The sequence below is a fragment of the Poecilia reticulata genome, chromosome 10 (genome assembly GCF_904066995.2).
Source record: "Poecilia reticulata chromosome 10, P_reticulata-male-v2, whole genome shotgun sequence".
Classification (NCBI taxonomy): domain Eukaryota; kingdom Metazoa; phylum Chordata; class Actinopteri; order Cyprinodontiformes; family Poeciliidae; genus Poecilia; species Poecilia reticulata.
The window spans coordinates 26688500-26710195 of NC_088839.1; the positions used below are offsets into that span (position 1 = coordinate 26688500).

The 21696-nt window shown below is 36.7% G+C and overlaps 1 protein-coding gene across 2 annotated transcripts in view; it reads left to right on the forward strand.

The window, feature by feature from the left end:
• The window catches only part of kdrl (kinase insert domain receptor like), a 62178-nt gene extending 45798 nt beyond the window's left edge, over window positions 1–16380 (forward strand). For both annotated transcript variants that reach the window (XM_008420784.3, XM_008420783.3), the window contains exons 25-30: window positions 1714–1813; window positions 4956–5061; window positions 7756–7874; window positions 9429–9507; window positions 11204–11295; window positions 13755–16380. In XM_008420784.3, coding sequence (XP_008419006.1) covers window positions 1714–1813; window positions 4956–5061; window positions 7756–7874; window positions 9429–9507; window positions 11204–11295; window positions 13755–13938 — 680 coding nt within the window. In that variant the 3' untranslated portion in view covers window positions 13939–16380. The remainder of the gene's footprint in view (window positions 1–1713; window positions 1814–4955; window positions 5062–7755; window positions 7875–9428; window positions 9508–11203; window positions 11296–13754) is intronic.
• Window positions 16381–21696: the final 5316 nt, after the last annotated feature.

Genomic DNA, 21696 nt, shown 5'->3' on the forward strand with positions numbered 1-21696 from the left:
GCTGCTTGGTGCGGGGTGTACAACCTCTCCGCTGATTTGAGGAAGAGTTGTTTCATATCCACAGGTAGCGTTGATCTCAAAGTTCACCTCCAGCCGTTGAATCTTTGTTTCTAAAAACTGAAGTCGTTGTAGAATACTGCTAATGTCCTTGGGGTCGAACGGGGGCATTTTGCCCTAGTTCAACTTGGAGGTGAAGAAAAGTGAGGTAAAAATAAAAGTGAGAAAATCTCCTGGTCTTTAGGTTTGAAGTAATCCCGTTATGATGTCGATAATGTGAATAAAACCATAAAAATTGTGACTTTAAGAATAATCCACAAGCAGAGTTATCAGTAAGGACGGGAGAGAGCAGGATAAGCTGTTCCTCCTTCAGCTGCCAGACACAGATTAAGTTAAAACTGTACAAAGAAATATAAAATTTTCCTTTAAAAAAAACCTCTTTTCTGTAAATATGTTCTACTCAAAATGCCTCAAGTGACACTTTATTCAAATTACTGCAAAAAAATTTAATTAAAAAAATCTCCAACAATACACCAAATAGAAAGGGTTAAGGGACATTAAATCTCCTTTCTGCAGCGTCGGATCACAGCAAACCGAGTTGATTTCAAAGTTCAGTACCCTGCTGTGTAAACAGGCAGCGTGATTCCCAACTCATTTCTGTAACATGAATTAACATAAAATAATGTTCAGTAAAAAGTCACAGTGAGAACATAAGGGGATGATTGCACTGCTTTCATCCCTCAGTTAAATTAAAAAGGACACAAGGCGGCACTTTTACAGTCGGGTTGTGTTTACTGTGACTCAAAAACCATAAGTCAAAAAATAAATACCAGCATTAAAAAATGCAATTATTTTAAACAAATCAGCTGTGACTCTGATTGAATTCACAGCTTAGAGCCAAAAACTATAACTGTAGAGCCGTAAATCAATAAGCTGATGGCTTTAAAGAGAAAACTGTTTAGTGATAAAATTATGAATTTAAAACTAATATTTTTTGTGCAACAAGATTTTATTAGATTTCAAAGCATCGTGTGGGTAACAAAATCCAACTGCTGTCAAAAATACATCAAAGAAACCATATTATTTGCTTAATTTGGTCTTTTTTGATGTGTTTTTTTTACTATGTTTCTCACCAACTTTCACCTAAATAAAAATTCTCCTGGAGTTTTGATCCATGTAACCAGTAAGTCCTGGAACAGAAATATGTTTTGGATCGCCTCAAAGATGACAAACTGGGGATTTGGACAAATAAAAATAAAATATAATGTTTCACTTTATGTTTTCTTATGGCATGGAAGAAGTCATTCAGCTCTTTATTTCCCACATTACGGATGAAAAATAAATAAGTTGAACGGAGGTTCCCTTTTGAGCCGGTTCAGTGATAAATCAGACGGATTTATGGTGGAGTCTGAATGAGAATAACAGTAACACATTTTTTTTTTTTACCATATGTTAAAAGCAAACCACAGTTACATCATGCAACTGTTTCTGATTGTCTTAAATTAGCTTTCAGCCTTATCAGCAATGAATCATGCGTTTCTTTAAAACTCTTGCTTATGTTTCTGTTTGATGTCACTTCACATTGTCAGTTAAGCTACACCATTAAAACATGTTTCCCATTTATGTATCCCTATAAATTATTCTTTTTAAAGGAAAACAAATGCTGTAAGCTAAATGTGATGCAGACGTCGGTTTCTGTTCTTTGCGTCTCCCAAGGTGCCTCTCCGTATCCTGGGGTCCAGATTGACGAGGAGTTCTGCTGCAGGCTGAAAGACGGGACTAGGATGAGAGCGCCAGATTACGCTCCTTCTGAAATGTGAGAATTTATGTTAATAAAGCTTCATAAAAACGGGAAGCTTTATGTTAAAAGAGCACTGCTAGTCTTTAGGGAGCTTTTAAATGAGTGGGTTTACTGAGAGTTGTTATGATGGAGAATTAGGGCTACGAAAATTAAGAAATAAAATTACGAGAATGAAGTCAGAATGTTACAAGATTAAAGTCGGAATTATGAGAATAAATTAAAGATAATAGGAAAATAAAGTCATAATATTACCAGTTGTAATATTATGACTTTATTCTCGTGTTATTACAACTTAATTTTCATAGTTTCTCATATAATACTATGACTTTTTTCTTGTAATATTATGATTTTATTGTAATTTTATTTTTTAATTTTCTTGTGACTTTATTCTGATATTGTTACGACCTTATTCTCGTACTATCGCAACTTTATTCTGGAAATACTTTGTATTGTGGGATTATTTTGACTTTATTCCCTTAACACTCCAACAAAAGAGAACAGAAGACAATTAGAGCCATTAAAAAGAAAAATCTGACTTTTTTTCTTGAGTCAAAATCGTAAGGAAAAAAAAATCTGAACTCTTTTTTTTTCTGTGGCCCTAATCATCTTCCGTAGAAGAGGATCGAGACGCTGTTAAAAATACTGTGGAGATCAAATGCGTAGGTTTCCTTTCATCCACATTTTAAAAACTGCGTCTTATTTTGCTCATCAATCACACTCAGTCCTAGTGAAATACGTTAACGTTTATAATTGTAACATGACCAAGTATGGGGAAGATCCAGAGGTGTGAATACAAATGAAACATCATATATAATGTATAACACAATATTAAGAATCTACTAGCTATTTAATGTTTTCAGTTTTACTTCCTGTTTGTCGCTAACATAATTAGCTTCTTCCTTGTATGACAAGAATCGGCTCTGAGTATTGTGGGAGGAAACCTTAGCAGCTGATTACCGTTCAAACGTCGAGCTTTCAGGCGTTGCAGGGCTTTCTGACAGACGAAACTGAGCACCTAATTTATTTCTGCGCAGAAGTTGGAGGATTCTGTTGGACATAAATATCTGTGGGAGAACACAGTCCTCTTCTTTGGTGTCGCTGCTGTCAGTCAGCGATGGAGTTGAGTGATTTATTTTTTTTCCCCCTGCAGCCTCAGCGTGACGTCTGTGTCTGCTTTTAATTTAAACCTCCGTCAGATTGTAATACACTTTATACAAATGATGTTTAATCAAAAGGTTCAGCATTTCAAAGCATTTTTAGAAAAAAAAAATCATTTATCAGCCACACTAAAGAGACAATGAATTGATCTGCGAAATAAAACAGGTTGTAAGTTTCCGGACGGATCAAGACTTCTGTAGTTTCCATCACCAGTTCGGGGTAAACGGCTCCACCAGATTAAATACTTTACATTCTCAAACTAAGAGGTCTAGCTTTAATTTAAAGTGTAGATACACTGAGTAATAGGTCAAGCAGGATGCACAGTGCTGTTGAAATCTACAAAATTCATGTTTTGATCAACTCAAACCAATTTGGAAATAGAGGAATGATTAAAAACACACGAGGCAACAAGGGGATGCCCTTTAATTTGCGCCTCTGCCGGCTGAAATTCATCTGGCATTCCTCTCCGATGTTATGATGCATCGGAGAGGAATGCACCGGATGCTTTGCAAAGAGTGGGTACACAATAAAAGGATGCTCATTTCCCATCAGATGAATTAAAAACACAATCCTTCCTTTTCCAAAAAAGTAACTCTGCGTTCCCGGTGATGTGGGGCTGTGCTATTTATTCTCATTAAGAAGCAGGCAGGAAGGGTCTTGAATTGTGCTCCGATGCATTGTGTGCACTTCCTGGTCAATAAAATGCTTCAGATCATGCAGGAAAGACAAGTGGAAGAGTGAGCTCTGCAATTAATAAGATGAAAATGTAATAAATCAATAAGGTGAAGATGTGGTGCTTCTATAAATTACAAAGTTAACCATTTAAGGGGAGTAGTAGGAAACTGATGCACGGTTTTGGTGTTTTTTTCCAAATAAAAATCTGCAAAGTGTCCCTAAAAAAACAATCCACCGTATCTAATCGTCTTCATTACTCACATAATAGGAATATAGAGTCCATGTGTGTCTAATCAAATCTCAGTGTAAACACAGCTCTACTTTTAAAGCCTCAGAGGTTTGTTAGCGAACATTAGTGAGACTTATTGGTGAAAACCTGCGTTGAGGTGAAACATGGTGGTGGCAGTGTCATGCTAAGAGCTAAACGGAGGGAAATCCCTGAAGAAAACTCATTGAAGCTGCAGAAGATTTCAGAGTGAGACAACAACTCATAACAAACAGCCAGAGCAACAATGGCTTGACTGCAAAAACACAAAATATTTCCAATTATTTGTGTTTAGTTTCTAGTGCAGATATCATAACTTTAACGTAACTCTTCAGCAAGATATTGGAGTTTGTTTTAAGTAAATAGTTCTTGAATAATGATGAAAAATCTACTAGTTTCACTGACAGATTATTTCATTTATAACATTGAAAAAATGTCTTATTTTAAGTGAAATTAGTTAGTACGTTTTCATAATTTTTAAAGGAATCAACTTAAAACAAGTTACTTGCTGAATAGTTGCTTTTGAGTTTGTTTTGTTTTATTTTAAGTGTACTATGATATTTACACTAAAAACTAGACCAAAAATACTTGGTAAGATTTTGTGTTTTTGCAGTGTTACATCTAATAAATTAATGTAGTGGAACGGACCAGTCAAAGCTCAGACCTAAATCTAATTGAGAATCTGCAGGACCAAATAAAAATTGCTCTCAGATGCTTTCAATCTGATCCACTTTGCAATTACGAACTGCTTATAGTGGATTAAATCTAAATAAAAAACACTCAAATTTGTGGTTGTAATTTAATAAAATATAAGAAAGGTTGAAGTTGAGGCACGCTCTGTAACAGATGTTTCTAATTCTCCACTAAATGGAGGAGATGCTGACAGCTTGTCATGAGGAGAACAGGCTGCATTTGTTTCTGCAGAAGAATGAAAAACCACCAGGGCCTACGGTTGTTTTCCATCTTCCTAAAAGTGTTAATTTTCACTGTATATCAGTGGAAACACACAGTCTGCGGGTTTGAGGCTTCTGGAGCTGAAAGCTTCTCCTTTCCTTACAGATACCAAACCATGCTGGATTGCTGGCAGGGAGAGCCACAGCAGCGGCCGACCTTCACTGAGCTGGTGGAGAGGCTGGGCGATCTGCTGCAGGCCAGCGTGCAACAGGTACAGCACACAAAACAAACAAAACAAAACAAAGGAAAACTCTGCATAGCTGGAGCTTCAGTTCATGGACTCACACTTAGTGGATTCACAGTTATAGTCAGAAAAAAGTATCACTGATTCATTTAAGTCTTGTTTTTCAGTAAACAACTTTAGCGATTTAAGAACAGAAAGTTGATTTTATTATGCTTTTCTATAATTAACAGGTTTAGAAGCACCTGCAGGCACAAATCTTTGGACAAATGTCTCCTACTAAGTTAAATAGAAATAATTTTTCATTTAACTACTTAAGCCTCATTAAAAACCAATTTAGTTCCTTTTTTAAATTAATATTGTATTGTCTGAAATGCAATAAAACATTATTTTTTTTTAGTGAACGCTTGATTTTTTTTTTCCATCAGTGAAAAAATAGTTTTAACATCTCCATGTCAAAAAAAAGAGAGACAGAGACTGCGGCGGCAGCGTGTCGGTTGGTCTGTGTTACCCAGAAAGCAGTTGGGCACAATATCGCAACATCAACACCATGAGTGAAACAACGACTGGGGCAGACTACTATATAAAGTACTCGGGGACCACTTCTTTACAAATGTGGTTGTGTAATAATAGAGTATGGAACAAATTGGCAACCCAAGCTGAAGCGTCTATTCTATGCGCCTTATAATGCTTATAATGCCTTATATATGAAAAAAGCTTTAAAATAGGCCACTCACTGAAGGTGCACCTTATAGTGCGGAAAATACGGTAAGTACTTTCTGCTTTACTTTACATCAGTACAGTGTAGGGTGACCTGGTGATTCATTTTTAGACTAACTGATTAAAATGAAGAGAGAAAAAGGTGCTAAATAGGAGATTTTATTACTGAATTGAGTTAAAACTATGCTTCTTAAGTTCTGTGGAGAAAACTTTTTATCTTAAATGCAAAATGTATATAGTTTTTGCTTAATTACTGCTCTGATTGTGTTGTTCTTTCAGCAAATGGCCTTTTTTTGAGTCTGTACACTACAGTTAGCGATTACTTGTTAATGGATGAGCCATAGTTTCAAATGTTAGTTGGAATGTATGTATATATTTGAGCCTCTGTGTATATTTCTGACACTAACAAAGAGAAAATCTTTAAACAATTAAAGATTGGTGCCTCCAACTCTAGGTTTGGAAAAATAAAACTTGTTTTTGTTATTACACGATTACTCACTAGATTACCAGGATTAGTCACGGGAATTTCACATCGTCAGGAAGAAGCGTTGAGCCTCGTAATTTCAGAGGGGAAACAACACTCAGTAAGAAACTTGAGCGCAACTTTGGGATGACGGCACACATCCCATAAAAGGAACCACATGCTGAGCAAAGTGATTACTGGAGAGACGCAGGACTGTCTGGTGGGGGCGCTGCTTAATGTCACAAACTTCCGACTGCAAAGATGTTAACCTGGAAGAAATTTAAAAACAACTAGAAAAGTCGCTGCTCCTTGCAAAACAGTCGTGATAATAATAATCTGTAGAGCGAACGCACCAGATGATGCTGAAAATATTTTATATGGAGCCCAGTGAAGGAAGGGGTGATATCCCTGCACTCAGGGAGTGTTTTGAAGAAAACCGTGAAACCTACTGCAATGACGCTTATATTCCCTCAAAGCAGATGCATGTGGCTACGTTTTGATGCATGAATTATTTCTCTGGGGTGAAAGATGTGCAAAGAGCAGCATTTTGTTTGTGAAAAACCAAAAATCATCAGTTACTAGAGTGTACACTCTGTCAGTTGAAGAATTCCGCCATTGGATTACACTGTAAAACTGAAAACGGGCAAAAACTTACATAAAACTTAAATCGTGATTTTAGAAAAACCATAAGTGATACAAGAAAGCTGAATCGTTTGGAGATAGCCTAATGTCTTGTGAACTGTTTAAAAGTTGAATGAAGTTTCTAGGTGGATGTAGGCAGAAGTAGTAAGATGCCAAAAAGCTCAGAGTTTTTACAGAATTTTGTGAAATTTTCATGAATTTCAATGAGGATGAAATTTGCGTGAGAGTAAAATATTTAAAAAATAACAAAAGCTGAAATTACCAAAATACAGAGTAGAAGTCTCCAGAGCAAGCTGAACGTTTTGATATATAAACTGCTGAAATCAGTTGTAGTGCGCAGACAGTTAAGCACTGAAAAATTTACAAAAGATGAAATAATACAAATACTCAATGCTTTTGGCCATTTTTGAGGGAAATTTGCTGTTGATTTTGCATGAATTTTGTGGGCTTGCAAAAAACTGGAAGGACTTATTGATAAAATTTGGAGTCTAGAGAGCCACATAAAAATCAACGGCGTGACAGAGTTGGTCCTTGGACCTTGAGATTGATATTTATTTTAATCTGTGGCAAAAGTTGAAAAATGGTGCCTTCACATCCATAATTCTTCTTCCACTTTACAATTATTTACCACTCTGTGTTAGCCTGTCAAATAAAACCTGAATAACACATATATTAATCAAGACACTGTGAAGATAAAGGGATTTAATTTCTCTCACAACATGGCCTCAAAATAGGATAAAGCGCGGTGATGAACTGGCTGCTTAAACTTCATATTAAACGGTTTTGGATTTATTAAGCATGACCCTGGTTTCTTTGGCCTGCCGCCACCAACCTTGAATGTTTTTGTTTGCACAGCGCACACAGCACCAGCCATAAATCTACCTCTTGTGTTGATTTAGGAGGGGAAACACTACATACCCATCAACACAGCCCTGCTGGCGAAGGTGGGAGAGCAGATTGAGGAGACGGAGGAGACGTCCACACGACCCGTCTCCCACCGGGACTCGGGGGGCAGCTGGTGAGAGTTCGGATTGCTCTTCATTGGCTACCTTACATAAACAAACTCATTGCACTTTATGCGCCTTCCCTTACTGAATTATTTGACAAAATTTCACCAAACTTTTCCCTAAACTTGAAAAAATTGACAGATTTTTATGCTCTGCAGATTTCTTCTTCTGTATCTTAAAATGTTGGTGTTGACATTTACGGCTCCAGTAGGATCATATGTGACACTTTAACCTCCTTAACTTATTTTATCTTTACATTTGTCTTGCATTTTGCTTATAATCGAATTCCAGCTCATTATGTGGCCAGTTGCACAGAGCTGCAAGCCTGGCTGCACTGCAAAAACACAGAAAATTATTTTTGGTCTAGATATAATCCAGGTATCTTAGTACACTTAAAATAAGACAAAACTAACTTTTCAACCAGAAATGGGAGCTTGTTCTAATCAACAATTCCTTAATGTTGATTTTACTTAAACAAGCTCCTATATCTTTCTGAAAAATTACTTCCAAGTTAGTTTTATCTTATCCCAAGTGTACTAAGATATTTGCACTGGAAAAAGAACAGACGTTCGTAGGAATGGGCCAAAACTCCAGCAAACTATTGTGAGAAGTTTGTGGAAAGAAATCTAAAACATTTGATGCAGGTCATAAAGCTTTTAATGCAAATCTATGAAATGAACAAAAAATATATGTAACCTTTCAGCAGGATATGGGAAATTGTTTTAACTCAATAATTCCTTAAAATTGATGAATCAAGTATTTGTTCCATAATCAGATAATTTCACTGATAACATGGGAAAAGGGAAATAATCTGCCAGTAGAACTAGAATTTTAATCTAATGGATTATTCACTTAAAAAAAGCTCAGATTATTTCATTATTATTCTAATTAGAACTATTTCAACAATATTAAGGACTTACTGACTTAAAACAAACTTCAATGTCTTACTGAAAAGTTACTTGTAAGATAATTTTGTCTTATTTCAAATCAGAAACTAGACTAGGCAACATTTTGCGTTTTTGCTTTGTTTTCCTTCTGCTCTCCTCTTGAACTTTCTAAGACATCGTTGTGGACAAACCCAGATTTTTTTTACTTTTCTGCACTGAAAAATATCCAAAAACACAAAATGTTCTTAGCTCAGAAGATATGTTTAGCTGTGGCCAGAGCACAATGAGAACCCGATAAGAAATGTACACATTCGCAGCTCCTGAGATTTTACCCACCCGCCCCCAAAAAAGAAAACACAGCACTGGCGTCAAGATTTAAGTCCACTTATAAAAATATTTGTTGAGCTCTTGGGTTTTCACAGCTCCTCCAAGAGTGTTTATTGAGAAGGTGCTGAAAGGCGGTAATGACAGTCAGCCCTGGAGTAAAAACCGAGCTTCTGTTTGAGCTTCCAAGTGTTGAAATGCAAAGCAAACAGTGAGTGTTATCAAAGTACAGTGTCATGGATGCTGAACGATGTTGATATAAATGATTAGGTTCCCGTGGTTCTGTTGCTGAACTTGACTCTGTAGAATCAGAACAGAGTCTCAAAGCTGGATTCTCTCTTTTCGTTCCCGCAGGAACATAAAGATCCGCCCTGCTAGCGTGAAAACTTTTGATGAGATCACCATGGAGAACGGGACAAATGAAAACCAGGAGGTCAGTAACACAAACTGCAAAATGAACGCTCTGTTTGGGTGCAGCTACTGAGACTTAAAGTTATTCCCTAAAGTTGTTTTTCAGACTTCAGCTGCTTTTACACACATTTTCTGTCTTTTCCTTGCAACTGATCATGATTTTGGTTTTGCAGTGTGAGCTTAAATAAATCAGGAAAGTAGAGGACAAGAGAACATAAAAAGTATCTTAAGACAGGAATATCAAAGTCCTTTTGATTTTGAGCTACATCAATATCATGAATGCATTGATAAAACCAATTAAACTGCTAAAATGTTGATAAATAGCTTCTCTCTGTAAATCAAATAATGCTAAACATCTTTTCATATTGATCAGTTTTGTTTTTTGCAGTCAAAATCACAAACTTATTGTGTTAATTTAGAAATATTTGCACTTATTTATGACGATAAATTTGACTTTTATTACTCACTGCATCAATCACGGACTATAATTTGACATCAAGAAAGGCGGAGGCCGCAGTATCATATTAGTAAGAAATGCTGCCACCTACAGGTGGGAGTTAGCATCACTTAAGCCCAATGATTGACGATTTTGTGGAAGATTTGCAATAAAACATAAAATTATTAATTTGATTCTGTCAATCTTTTTAGAGATCTTTTGCATAAATTTCGATGATTTGCGAAAAACTGGATTGATGCCTTCTAGAGTCCAGAGGGCCGCATAAAAAGCTTTGGTGGGCCGTTTTTGGCCCCCTGACCTTAAGGTTGACATGTGATTTAAGAAAAATGGAAGAAATCCCATCCTGTTGGTGCATCAACACCGATTTGTGTCACAATTATTGCACAGTAATGGCCAAAATAAACATTCTTTTACCAGTTAAATTAAACACGTAATAATTTAATTAAGCAAATAAGGAACTCCAGTTTGTTGTTGGACAAGGATGTGTGAAACGTAAAAAAGACCTTGAGATGTGACTCACGTTCCAATTTCTTTAGGCGTCGACTGGAAGAAATGTAACAAAATTTAGTCAATTTTGAGCAATAAAATCAGGATTTAGGCCTGATTTTATTGCTGTTTTTAATCAGGTTTAATAAATTAATTAATGGAAGCAGCAAAGTCACTGAATAGATGTGGAGCGTCATTTTTTTAAAACAAATAATTAGTTCTGTTGCCAACATTTTAAATTTTAAGAGTAGTTTTAGTTTGTCTGTGGTAATTTTGAACTAAGTGAAAATAAAAACATCAAACACTGTGCTGGGGGCCACATTTGTTTCATTCTTGAAGGGCCACACGCAGTCAGTTCTGGGGCAGCAAATGGCCCCCGGGCCGCACTTTGGAGACCCCTGACTTAAACCAAGCTCCAACAAAGTTACTTTCAGTCTTATTTCAATTGTACAAAGACATTTGCACAAGAAACTAGACAAAAATTATTTTGTAAGATTTTGTGTTTTTGCAGTGTAATTAAGTAGTGTTATAATTGATTTAGGAGCCTTTTTATCCGTGATTGATTCACATATAACACTGTGTTTCTGTGAAAAAGCTGCAAACAAGTAGAAAAAGCAACCAAGATGGTTTCACAGACATTAAGAAAGCCTAAAGACTACTTCAAATAAATGTCTTGCTCTTTGGAAAGCAAATGCAAAACTTCCTGCACACCTCTGTTCTCTCTTACACTTTTAGCAATAATCATTTAATCATTTCCCATCTTCTTGTTCTTCAGGGTCAGTCGGACAGCGGCATGGGCCTTTCGTCCGACAACATGAAGACTCTGATGTCGTTGGCAGGCCGACCTCTGAGCATCATGGCCTTGGCGTACGTAAGCTGCGACCTTCCCAGTGCCCTTCAGAGGCAACGAACCAACACAAACACAGACGGCGATCACAGAAAACCAGCGTGGAAACCGGCTCAGCGGGCTGGAATGCAGACGCTATAACTGTCAGACAAATTCACACATGTAAAAAGAAGTCAGCGGCCCGATTTCTCTTTTGTCCAAAGGAACTGTGTATGAGTCAAAATAATAGAGATGCTAGAGAGAAAAGGAAGAGCTAAAAACAAAGAAAAATCTTCTTTTAACTCGAGGATCCAGCAGTTTTCAGTGAGAAATGAAGCTGTTTGAAGAAGGAAAACAAATCTGAGGCAATATGTTCTCAATTTAGAGGTTTACTGAAGGAACACGTCTAATATGGTGGAGATTTAGTCTCAAAATCCCCAAAATTATAAATTTAGCTTCTATATTTTACACTGAAGCCTGAATTCAAAGTGCTTATCTTCATCAAGGCAAAGAGCAAAGAGGCGAAACTTGCATGAAAAACAGCTGATTTAGCTTGTAGCTGGGGGGGAGTAACATGTGGGACAGAGCTGTAATTTACTTACAGCTCACCCAACTTCACACCACTTCGCCTCAAAGTGTCTTTTAGATCTGAAAACGAAACATTATGGGTCTGCCTGTCCAATCAAACCCTCCGCCCGGCACAAAGAGTTGGCTCAAGCATCCAGACAATTATCTGTGTTTCAAGGGGAGTCGTCTCTCGCTGGGCAGCCGCTCAATCACTGCCAGTTTCTAAACTTAAGAGGGTTTACAAGGACCTCCCCTGCAGGAGTCGCCTTCCTTCTTTCACCCAGAAAAACACCATAAATCTAACTTATTCCAACATTTTCAATAGAAAAACTCCACTCCACTCCACTACTGAGAAAATAACATGTTGCGCTTTAATAACTGGTTTACCAGATAGTTTATTAATCAAGACCGAATTCCAGTTTGGTGTCCCAGCTCCTGCTGGGAGCTGACCTTTACTCTGAAGGGAGAGGTTCTGGTCCAAGACAAAAACACTCAGTCATAAAAGGAAGCAGAAAAACCTCAGGATGATTGATTGTATCGAGCATGAAAACAGGGAGGTTTATCTGGTTATAAGGCTGGAAATATGTAAAGGAAATTGGATCAAACAGGCGTCCAGTTTTATTTTATGAAGGCATGTTTTTTTTTTTTTTACAGTCATGCAAATAATAGGGCTGTAGTGATACAATAATCTCACAATATGATACACAATATTCTGCTCACAATACGATATATTGCGATATTCAGCAAACTATATAATTCGATACACTTTGCGATTTTCTGAAAGATTTTAGAGGGACAGGGTGATTTTGGTGACATTTTGTGACTGTTATAAAGTTGGATTTAATTAATTTAACTGAAAACTGATTAAAAGCACCAACTACACAATACCTGGTTCTGGTTGGACATGGACACAGACTTAAAGTCGACAACTGGACAAAATGAATCAAAGAAGTGGTGAGAAAACATGTTTCTTTTAATTGAAACAGTACAAACTGTAGCTTACATGCATTTGTAAAGTAAATAAAGTGCACCAAGTACCTGCTCTGAATAGTTTGATACCTTTTTAACCTTGACACTTAACATCTGAAGGAATCACCAGATGACCGAATCACTCTCCTGGCGAAGCAAGCAGTGAGTGAGCAAGGTGACAGTGGATGTTACGATACTTGCGGATGAATATCGATTTTTTTCTAGGAAAGAAAATATCAATATATATCGCAAAATCGATATTATTACACATCCCTAGCAAATAAGGCCCATTAATGGCATTAAAAACCCTTGATTGACAGCACTAAGACCCGCCTCCTGGCTCCGATTGGTTGTTTCTAATTAGCATTGGGAGAAGCCAGAGGAGCTGGATTATTTAACAGATTATCTGTCTCAGTACCAGAGGCGGCAGAGTATCCAAAGGTTGTACTCAAATAAGAGTAATGCTACTTCATTGTAATTTTACTCAAGTAAAAGTAAAAAAGTATCCGTCCAAGAAATTACTCAAGAAGAATTTGGTAAAAAGTCTACTTCAGTACTGAGTAACTGATCAAATTATCAGTCATTTAATATTTAAAAATTACATAGTCAGATAAGCCAAAATATAAAGTTGAGTGGAAATTTTTGGTATTTTAAGTACAAAAATGACAACAAAAATAACAAAATCAGGCAAAAGAAAATGTTTCCAAATCAGTTTTATTTCCATAAAGAACAAAAACAACAGGTGATTGTCTGTGTCTGGTGAATCTTTTTTAAAACATCAATCTAGAAAAGTTACTCAAGTAAAAGTAAAACTAACAAAATACACTCCTAAAAGTACATTTTTTAAAAAAGTTACTCAAGTAAAAGTAACTAACTACTGTCCAACTCTTTACTGTTTATAAAAGTTACATACTTTAAATAAAACTAAAACATTATTTATGTTTTCCTTCCTCTGTGTTTCCAGGATGAAGGCGGTGAGTAAGAGTAAAGAGTCGGTGCTGAACGACCCGGAGAAGGACAAGTTCCTGCCCACCGTCCCGCCGCTGGACTTCAGCCTGGACGACTCGGCGCTGGACGTCAGCCTGGAGTGCCACAGCCCACCGCCTGACTACAACTCCGTGGTGCGCTACTCCACGCCTCCCGTGTAGCCTCCACCCGAACCCCACCGGAGGACCCCAGAGTGGAAGCGTCAAGGCCTCGGCTTTGTTCCCCCCGTGCGTCAGCGGCCGGGGAGGAAAAGACGAGACTCCCTGTTCACGGACTCTGAAGTGACTCAGCTCCACTGCGCTCCCCTGTGGATCTCTGGATTGTTGATTCCCGTATTTTTTTTTCCACATGTTGGCTTCTCGATAATGCTGCTGGTCTGTCCCAACCTTCACTGTCAAACAGCTGAAAACAGCCTCAGGTATTTCTCTGATCTACTGTGAAACAAATCGCATCAATCCCAAACGATCCGCAAAGACCAGTTCAACCCAAGAAGGAATAAAATAATCTTAGAATAAATTTATCTTTTAACAATGTAGCATAAACTGGCGGAAAATTTTAAGTTCTCTTAAGGGCGTAGTAAATAAACCTATATGGAGGATTTACGTTTGTTTTTTTATTTATTACTGCGACTTATGATGGGGCGATAAATCGATTTTATTGATTAATAAAATTTTTGTTTTTTAAGGATTTAATTTCTGGAAAATCTGATTTATTTTTTTTTTACCAATGCACTCTTGTTTATTTGGGCTATGAATTCAGGTAAAATCTACAATGAATTATTAGAGGCAGGCTAAATATTTTTATTATGAGAATAAAGTTGTCGCTATGGTAATGGAAGAGTAAAGTCGTACGACAAAATGTTGAAATATCAAGAGAATAATGTCAATATTCGCAGAATACAGTCGTAAAATAAGAGCACAAAGTCACAATTTTATGAAAACAAAAATTGAAATGAGAAATGTTGAGAATATCATAAAAAATAGGGAAATACTTCGTATTTTAATATCAGCATCAAATCTCCAATAGCAGAAGTTTAAGCAAACAAATTTAGAAGAAAAAAAAAGAGCCAAACTGAGCCGCTCATGTCAGATTTTTATAACTCTGGAAGCTTTTTACTAAAACTTACTTTTTTTCATAATTTTCAACATTTTTCTGGTAAAACTGCATTTTTATTCTGCTGATACTATGCCTATTTTCTCATAATTAAACAAAACTTCTTGTAAAATAAAATACAAATATTACTATCAGGGTGGATTTTTCCACATTCTTCTGAATGTGAGATTTGAATTCACACTCATCTACAACAGAAGATTCATTTATTCTAAGGGTTTTTATGCCAGGAGAGCACTAAAGGTGGTAGCCTAAACTACTGTACAAAATAAAAAAATAGAAAACATTCATGTTTGTAATCTCCGTTTGAGGTGTGATTTTATCCAACAAATAAAAAAGTTGCTGATTTAACTCAGGTCTACCCATACAGGAAACAGTTTATTTGTTTGCTTTGCTGTTCAGAGTTTTAAAACTCCCAGGTTAATAAAGGAAACAGGGTTCAGATGTTACCTTAACGCGAAACATTTTTATGATTTCCTCCTCCTGTTTGGTGCGAATTAAACGCTGCACTGCTATTTTATTTCTCCTCCTTTGTTTTGGTCTAAAATACAATTTGTATATCAACACATGTAATTAGAATAAATCTTTATAGGAACATTTGATCCAAAAAGTATTACAGAAACAAGTTGTATATTTATGTAGAGATTGCAAACACTGTCGTCTGTTGTTTCGCTTTTCACCCAGATTTAACGGTTAACCAAAGGATATTTTCCAGATCATATTTTCTGACGTTTTCCCGTGTTTTGTTCCTGTTTTTGTTGAACTGTAGAGGAATTCTCCTCGTAAACAGGTGAGCAGGCTGTTCTCTGAGCCTCGTTTTGCAAAGTTTCCAACACTGGCTGCACAAACTTTGAGTCATCAGCAGCAACAGCTTAGTCTGGTTTTGCAACATCTGCATGGAAGCAGAAACCGTGGAGTGAAAGTTTAAAGCTATGTTGTGTTCAATTACCACTAAAAAAACAGTATTTGTGAGTAAAAATGAATCTATGCTTTTTCAGATGAAGTGGGGAACAATTATGCACTGATACCAAGTGATATCAAGTAAATGTATTTTGTATTGTTACCGTATTTTATTGAGACAGTTGTAGGTAACATTTTTTTGCAAAGATTTTAGATGCATTGTTTATATTTAACCCATATCTATATAGTAGAAAGTTAACGTTTGCAGTATTTGATGTGTTATGTCTTTTTTATATATATATCTGCTTTGTGCTTAAAGGATAACCCTTTCCGTCAGAATAGATCACGCCTCACTTGTTTAGCTCATTTCTCCCTCTTGAACATTTCACCTTCACTGTAATAGGAAAATTTGACTTTATAGCATTTATTTGTGACAAATACACATTTATAAAGATAAAGCTTCCTTCTGTAACTCAACCCGACATGGAGCGCTACAGCTTAGATTTATTAACGTGTGATGCTTGCTACCCAACACTGTTAACAGAGTGTATGAAGTAAATAAATGAATGAAGATTTATATATTTATACAGTCATTCTAGTCCTGACTCCATTCTTGGGGAAAAAATACTTTTTCTGAATCACTTTGCTGGGATACAGAGGTGGAAACTGGATGCAGACATCAGTGACTCAAAGAGGAGAGGCTCCATCCTGCTGCGGATGAGTTTTGATTTTTCATTTGGTCTCAAAGGGTTTTTATATTTTTATATTTCGTTCACCAGCATCAGAGTCCTGACACACTCTGGAAACATTTTAATTTTGGTTTAAGAATCACATTCTGCTTTATTGACTCAGTTTGTCCACACAAAAAAAGTGAACATATTAACATTAAGTCAATGTTTACATGATAAAACCAGAGACCACGTTTATTTAAATACCTTATTTTCCGCACTATAAGGCGCACCTAAAAACCTTCAATTTTCTCAAAAGCCGACAGTGCGCCTTATAATCCGGTGCGCCTTATATATGGACCAATATTGAGCCACAACAGGTCTAGCAACTACGGTAAGCAGCCGCCGACTTTCTTTTCGCCCGTAGAAGAAGAAGCGTGCGGTGCATGCTGGGATAGTTGTCAGAACGCTGGTTTGTTAATAAAGTTTGACTGACCTATCTACCTACCGACCTGATAATCAGGTCATCTGCAGGTCATTTAGCACCACATCTCCACAAACATGCTGTGTGCGAACGGAGAAGGGTGACCATCGTCCGGCCACGCCCCGGCCCAGTCGCAGAAGGCTCTCCTCGCCGACCTGAGTCAGACTGTTTTGTTGATATTGACTTTAGTGCAGATCCATCTAGTGGATGCATAACGTAACTCCAGCCTCTACTGTAGCGTCTATTTTATGTGCCTTATAATGCCGTGCGCCTTATATATGAAAAAGTTTTAAAATAGGCCATTCATTGAGGGTGCGCCTTATAATCCGGTGCGCTTTATAGTGCGGAAAATACGGTAATTTAAGATTCATATTTATACAGTATCATTACAGTAATTTACAGAAGAAGACGAAGTACTGGATGATTTAAGGTCCATGGCAGTTTTTGTAAATGCCGTTCCTTACCGCCGATCTAAAGTTACAGTGAGTGTCCAGCATGTGTGGGATCTGGAGTTTTTTATAGTTAAAAAGTACTGAAAAATCTCCAGATTTGACTCTAGAAGAGCACAGAGTTTTGACATGAACTTGTGCTACTAACAGACACACTCGTCAGCAACTTTGTTTCCTACATCTGTGAAATTACTTCTTAACATAAAAAACGACCAACTCAGCCAATCGCATGGCAGCAACTCAGTAATGAAATAGAACACACCTTCTATCATTAGCATCATTTATAATTAGCATGCTTTATACCAGTGCTACTATGACTACTGATTTTAACCTTTAAAGAGTAACAAAGTAAAAAGAAAAATTAATTTGGATTTTGAAATGCTGAGTGGTATTTAAGTGTGCATTCTTATTTTAACTATTTGAAAGTAACAGCAGCTGATAAACACAAAAAATTATAACTTATATTTCCTAAATAGTGGCAGCAGCCATCAACAGAAAGAAAATAATCATTATTATTTTTCAGTGTGTAATAGCATTTAGGTTGCAATATTCAATGTTATTTAAAATATATGTAAATTTGTCTATCATGCTAGCCTGGTGCTCCTGGGGGCCCCCTGGTGGCGTGGGGGTCCTAATCGCATATGCCTTGGGAGGCCCCGGTCAAGAGTGTCCACATTTTTTTTTTTTTTTGTTGGGCTCAAAGCCACAGGTTCGCTACGCATTGCACATGCTTACCTACTAAAATGACGCGGGTCACTTCTGCTTCAGTCTTGTGGGAACTAAGAATAAACTTCCTTGATTTTCACATTTTACTGAAAAAATAAGAAATTGTACATTTTTCCTGAGAAAAATTAATATTTTCAGTGTGAATGATTTTCCTATAATTGCCTCCCTGACCTTTCAGACTTATCAAGCAAACCTCTTGGGACTGTGATGCAGAAGACTGCAGCCCAGCCTGTTGACTCAGTAAACCAAAAACTTCCGAGTTATTCGCAGCGAGGTTTGTCTGGGCTGAAGTGTGGGCCCGGCTCCTGGTCCTCGGATTGTGGAAGACTCACTTCCTAGTTGTGACAAGGTGTCAGCAGCCTGTCTGTTCCTTGGGACATTGTCCGCCTCTGAGCAGGAAAGGAAGGAACTCTTAATCATCCTGGTCACGACCGGAGGGCGCCACACACTGGCCTTCCTCTGGGAGACAGTTTTTACCGGCGCTAGGTGTGTCCAAGTGAGGGGTCCTCACAAACACACACACACACGCACACACACACACACACACACACACACACACACACCCACACACACACACACACTAGGGGACATGGGACATGACTGTCCCCTGTTGTCCTTTGCTGTGTTTACAGTAAGGTGAGTGCCAAGCATTGGATCTGAATGTATGTCAACAACTTCCTGTGCAGACTATTTCAGGAATATAAGATGCAAACAAACAGGGGAAGGATGTAGGAGGGGAGCGGGGTTCGTGACTGTCATGTTTTTTCTGTCTTTTGCATCTGACGCAGTGATTTTCCATTCCTGTGCAGGTTGGAGGATCATTTCCAGAGGGACAGCACTGCTTTCAAGTTAAAGATTTAAGAAAAAATAGTGTGATGTTAATCAAAGTTTGCAAATATGATAATCTCGTCTTGCTCGTGCCCCCAAAAGAGGGGCATGTTTTGGAGTAAATTGTCCAAATCAACTGCAGAACAAAAGCAAAACACTTTGTGAAGTTTCTGGATGAAGCCAGTAAGACAGAGTTGTGAGTCCATACCAACATCGGCTGAAAAATAAAGAAGACATCACTCTAAAAGCAATACAAAAAGCTACTTTACAGTTTACAAATGGACTCAGGCACAAAGACTTCAACTTGAAAAAAAAAGTCAAAGATTATAATATTTGGAGAAAGAAAGAGGAAATATTGCTGTCTGAAAATATCTTGTTAACTATGAAGTACGGTGGTGGCAGCATCATGATGCGTTTTGCCACAAAGGAGTTGGTGCACTTGTTTTAATAGACTGCATCATAAGGAAATAACAGAGTTTGGTAACTAATTACATTTATTCAAGTTGCATTTTGGAAATAATTTACTTTTTGAACTGCTCTTACTGCACTGTACTTTTTACTTTTACTATATTATAAAATATTTCTACTCTTGAGTAAAATTTCTCGATTTTCTACCCACTAATGAAAAACAAACATGTTTTACCAAAAATTCACCAGTCACAGACCAGCAGTTTTTGTTCAAGTTTATCAGCCCAAAAACAAGTATTGTAAAGATTTTAAGAGAAATTTAAAGCCATTATAAATAAAAACCATTGTAAATCCATAACCTTAATCTTTATTTTATTTTAGTCTGCTTTTCTAAAAATATGTAATTTCTCATCAGGAATTCATCTGACTCAACAGCACAGCAGCATTTAAAAATAAATAAAAAATACACTGATTATTTTCCTCCACAATAGTTAGATTTTTTTAAAACGCACTGCCATCCTGCGGACTGCAGGATAATTACGTTAATAAGTGACCATCATTGGCTGTCTGATTGTGTTTTCCTCATTTAACAATAACACTCATGATCCCCTTCACCCCACTCCCACTCCCCCCTGACCGCTTCCACAGCCTCTTCCCAAAGCAAACAGAGCTGCAAAAGCACTCCATTAATCACACAAGCAGAACCATTAATGAATTCACAGAACATTTGAAGTTACAATTTAATAAGAAGTGAAAGAGAAACATCTGGGATACAGCTTGTATTTCCATCTGACAGAGGATTTTTATGCAAAAAATGTTTAAAAAAAAAAAAAAAAAGAGGATGAAAGGAAGAAAATTAAATGTTACCTCCCTGGAGACAGAGATGCCCACACAATGGCATTCCCAGACCCCACAGATGCAGATGAGCGGCGGGTTAACCACGTTCACACCTCTCACCTAAATTCAGAACAATGAGTTTATTACTTTCCATGAAAACTCCTAACTTTAACCCAACCTCGGAGAGCCGAGGCAAAAACTCATTACGCTAAATAAAGAGTTTATCTGGAAAAAGGAAAAAACATCACAAAAACATCTGTGGAGAATGAAGCAAGAACAACATCTTGTACTTTGACCTTTGACCTTTAAAGACTCTCTGCTCTCCTGCCAATTTCTGCAGGCCACCTGAATTTTATAACATGGCCCCCAAATGAACTTACTTCAACCAAAATTAATGTTTTCTGGCTTGCTGCTCATTACGTTCAGACGAAGGCCAGCTGCAGCTTCTTATTTGACAAAAATGAGACCATAAAGGTTAATAAATTCAGTAATAATCCAAATTTAATCATTATGTCAGAGTTAATCAACACAACTCTGGTGTCTGGCTGATCTGGGATCACTTCAATCCTTTGGCTGGTATTTTTGTCCAGGTTTTAGTGCACCTGAAATAAGACAAAACTAACTTAAAATTAACTTTTCAGCAAGATATAAAAGCTTAAGTTAAGTAAATAATTCCTTAATGTTGATGAAAAAGTACTTGTTCCACTTAAACGACATTTTTCCATCTTATAAGTGAAATAATTTGCCAGTAGAACTAGTACTTTAAAAAAAAAAAAATCATTATTAGTGAATTATTTATTTAAAAGTAGCTCCTCTATCTTGCTGAAAAATTACTTGAAAGTTTTTTTTAATCTTATTTCAACCTTACTGAATATTTAGATTAGAATTAGACCAAATATAGTTGTTAAAATTTTAGATATGAGATTCTTTTTAATTTTTAGTGAATGGTTTGATTTTAACAATTTCTACCGTCACTAATTATAAATAGTTGTTTGAATGCTCAAATAAACATGCTCATTTTATCCATTTTTAAATTAACCAACTTTGTTACACATTAGTTTGAGCAAGAACACACTAATCCATATAACTACATGATATTTATGCCTTTACCGTACAGTATTTTATACTTTATTCTACTTTTATGTATTTTAAGAGTCTGTTTGCTTTGATTGATTGAATGAGATATTTATTGTAAAAGTTCTCAATGAGGAAACATAATGTAGCTCACACATCTGTGTCTCCTGCAGTCCCACTTTTCTTATTCCAAATACTTTTAAATGAAAACCAAAAACTGAAACCGCGTAGTGACAGAAATGATTCAAACTCAGTGTGATCCAACCGCACACATCACCAAAGATCTGCACTGCAATCCATCAGTCAAGTGTGTACAAAACTTTAAAATAATCTTTTAAAGCTTCTGTTTGCCTTATTGTGTCTGCAGCAATATTTTACCCCAAAAAACATATTTTTGTCAGCAAAACTTATAAAACACATTAAAAAAAAAACTTT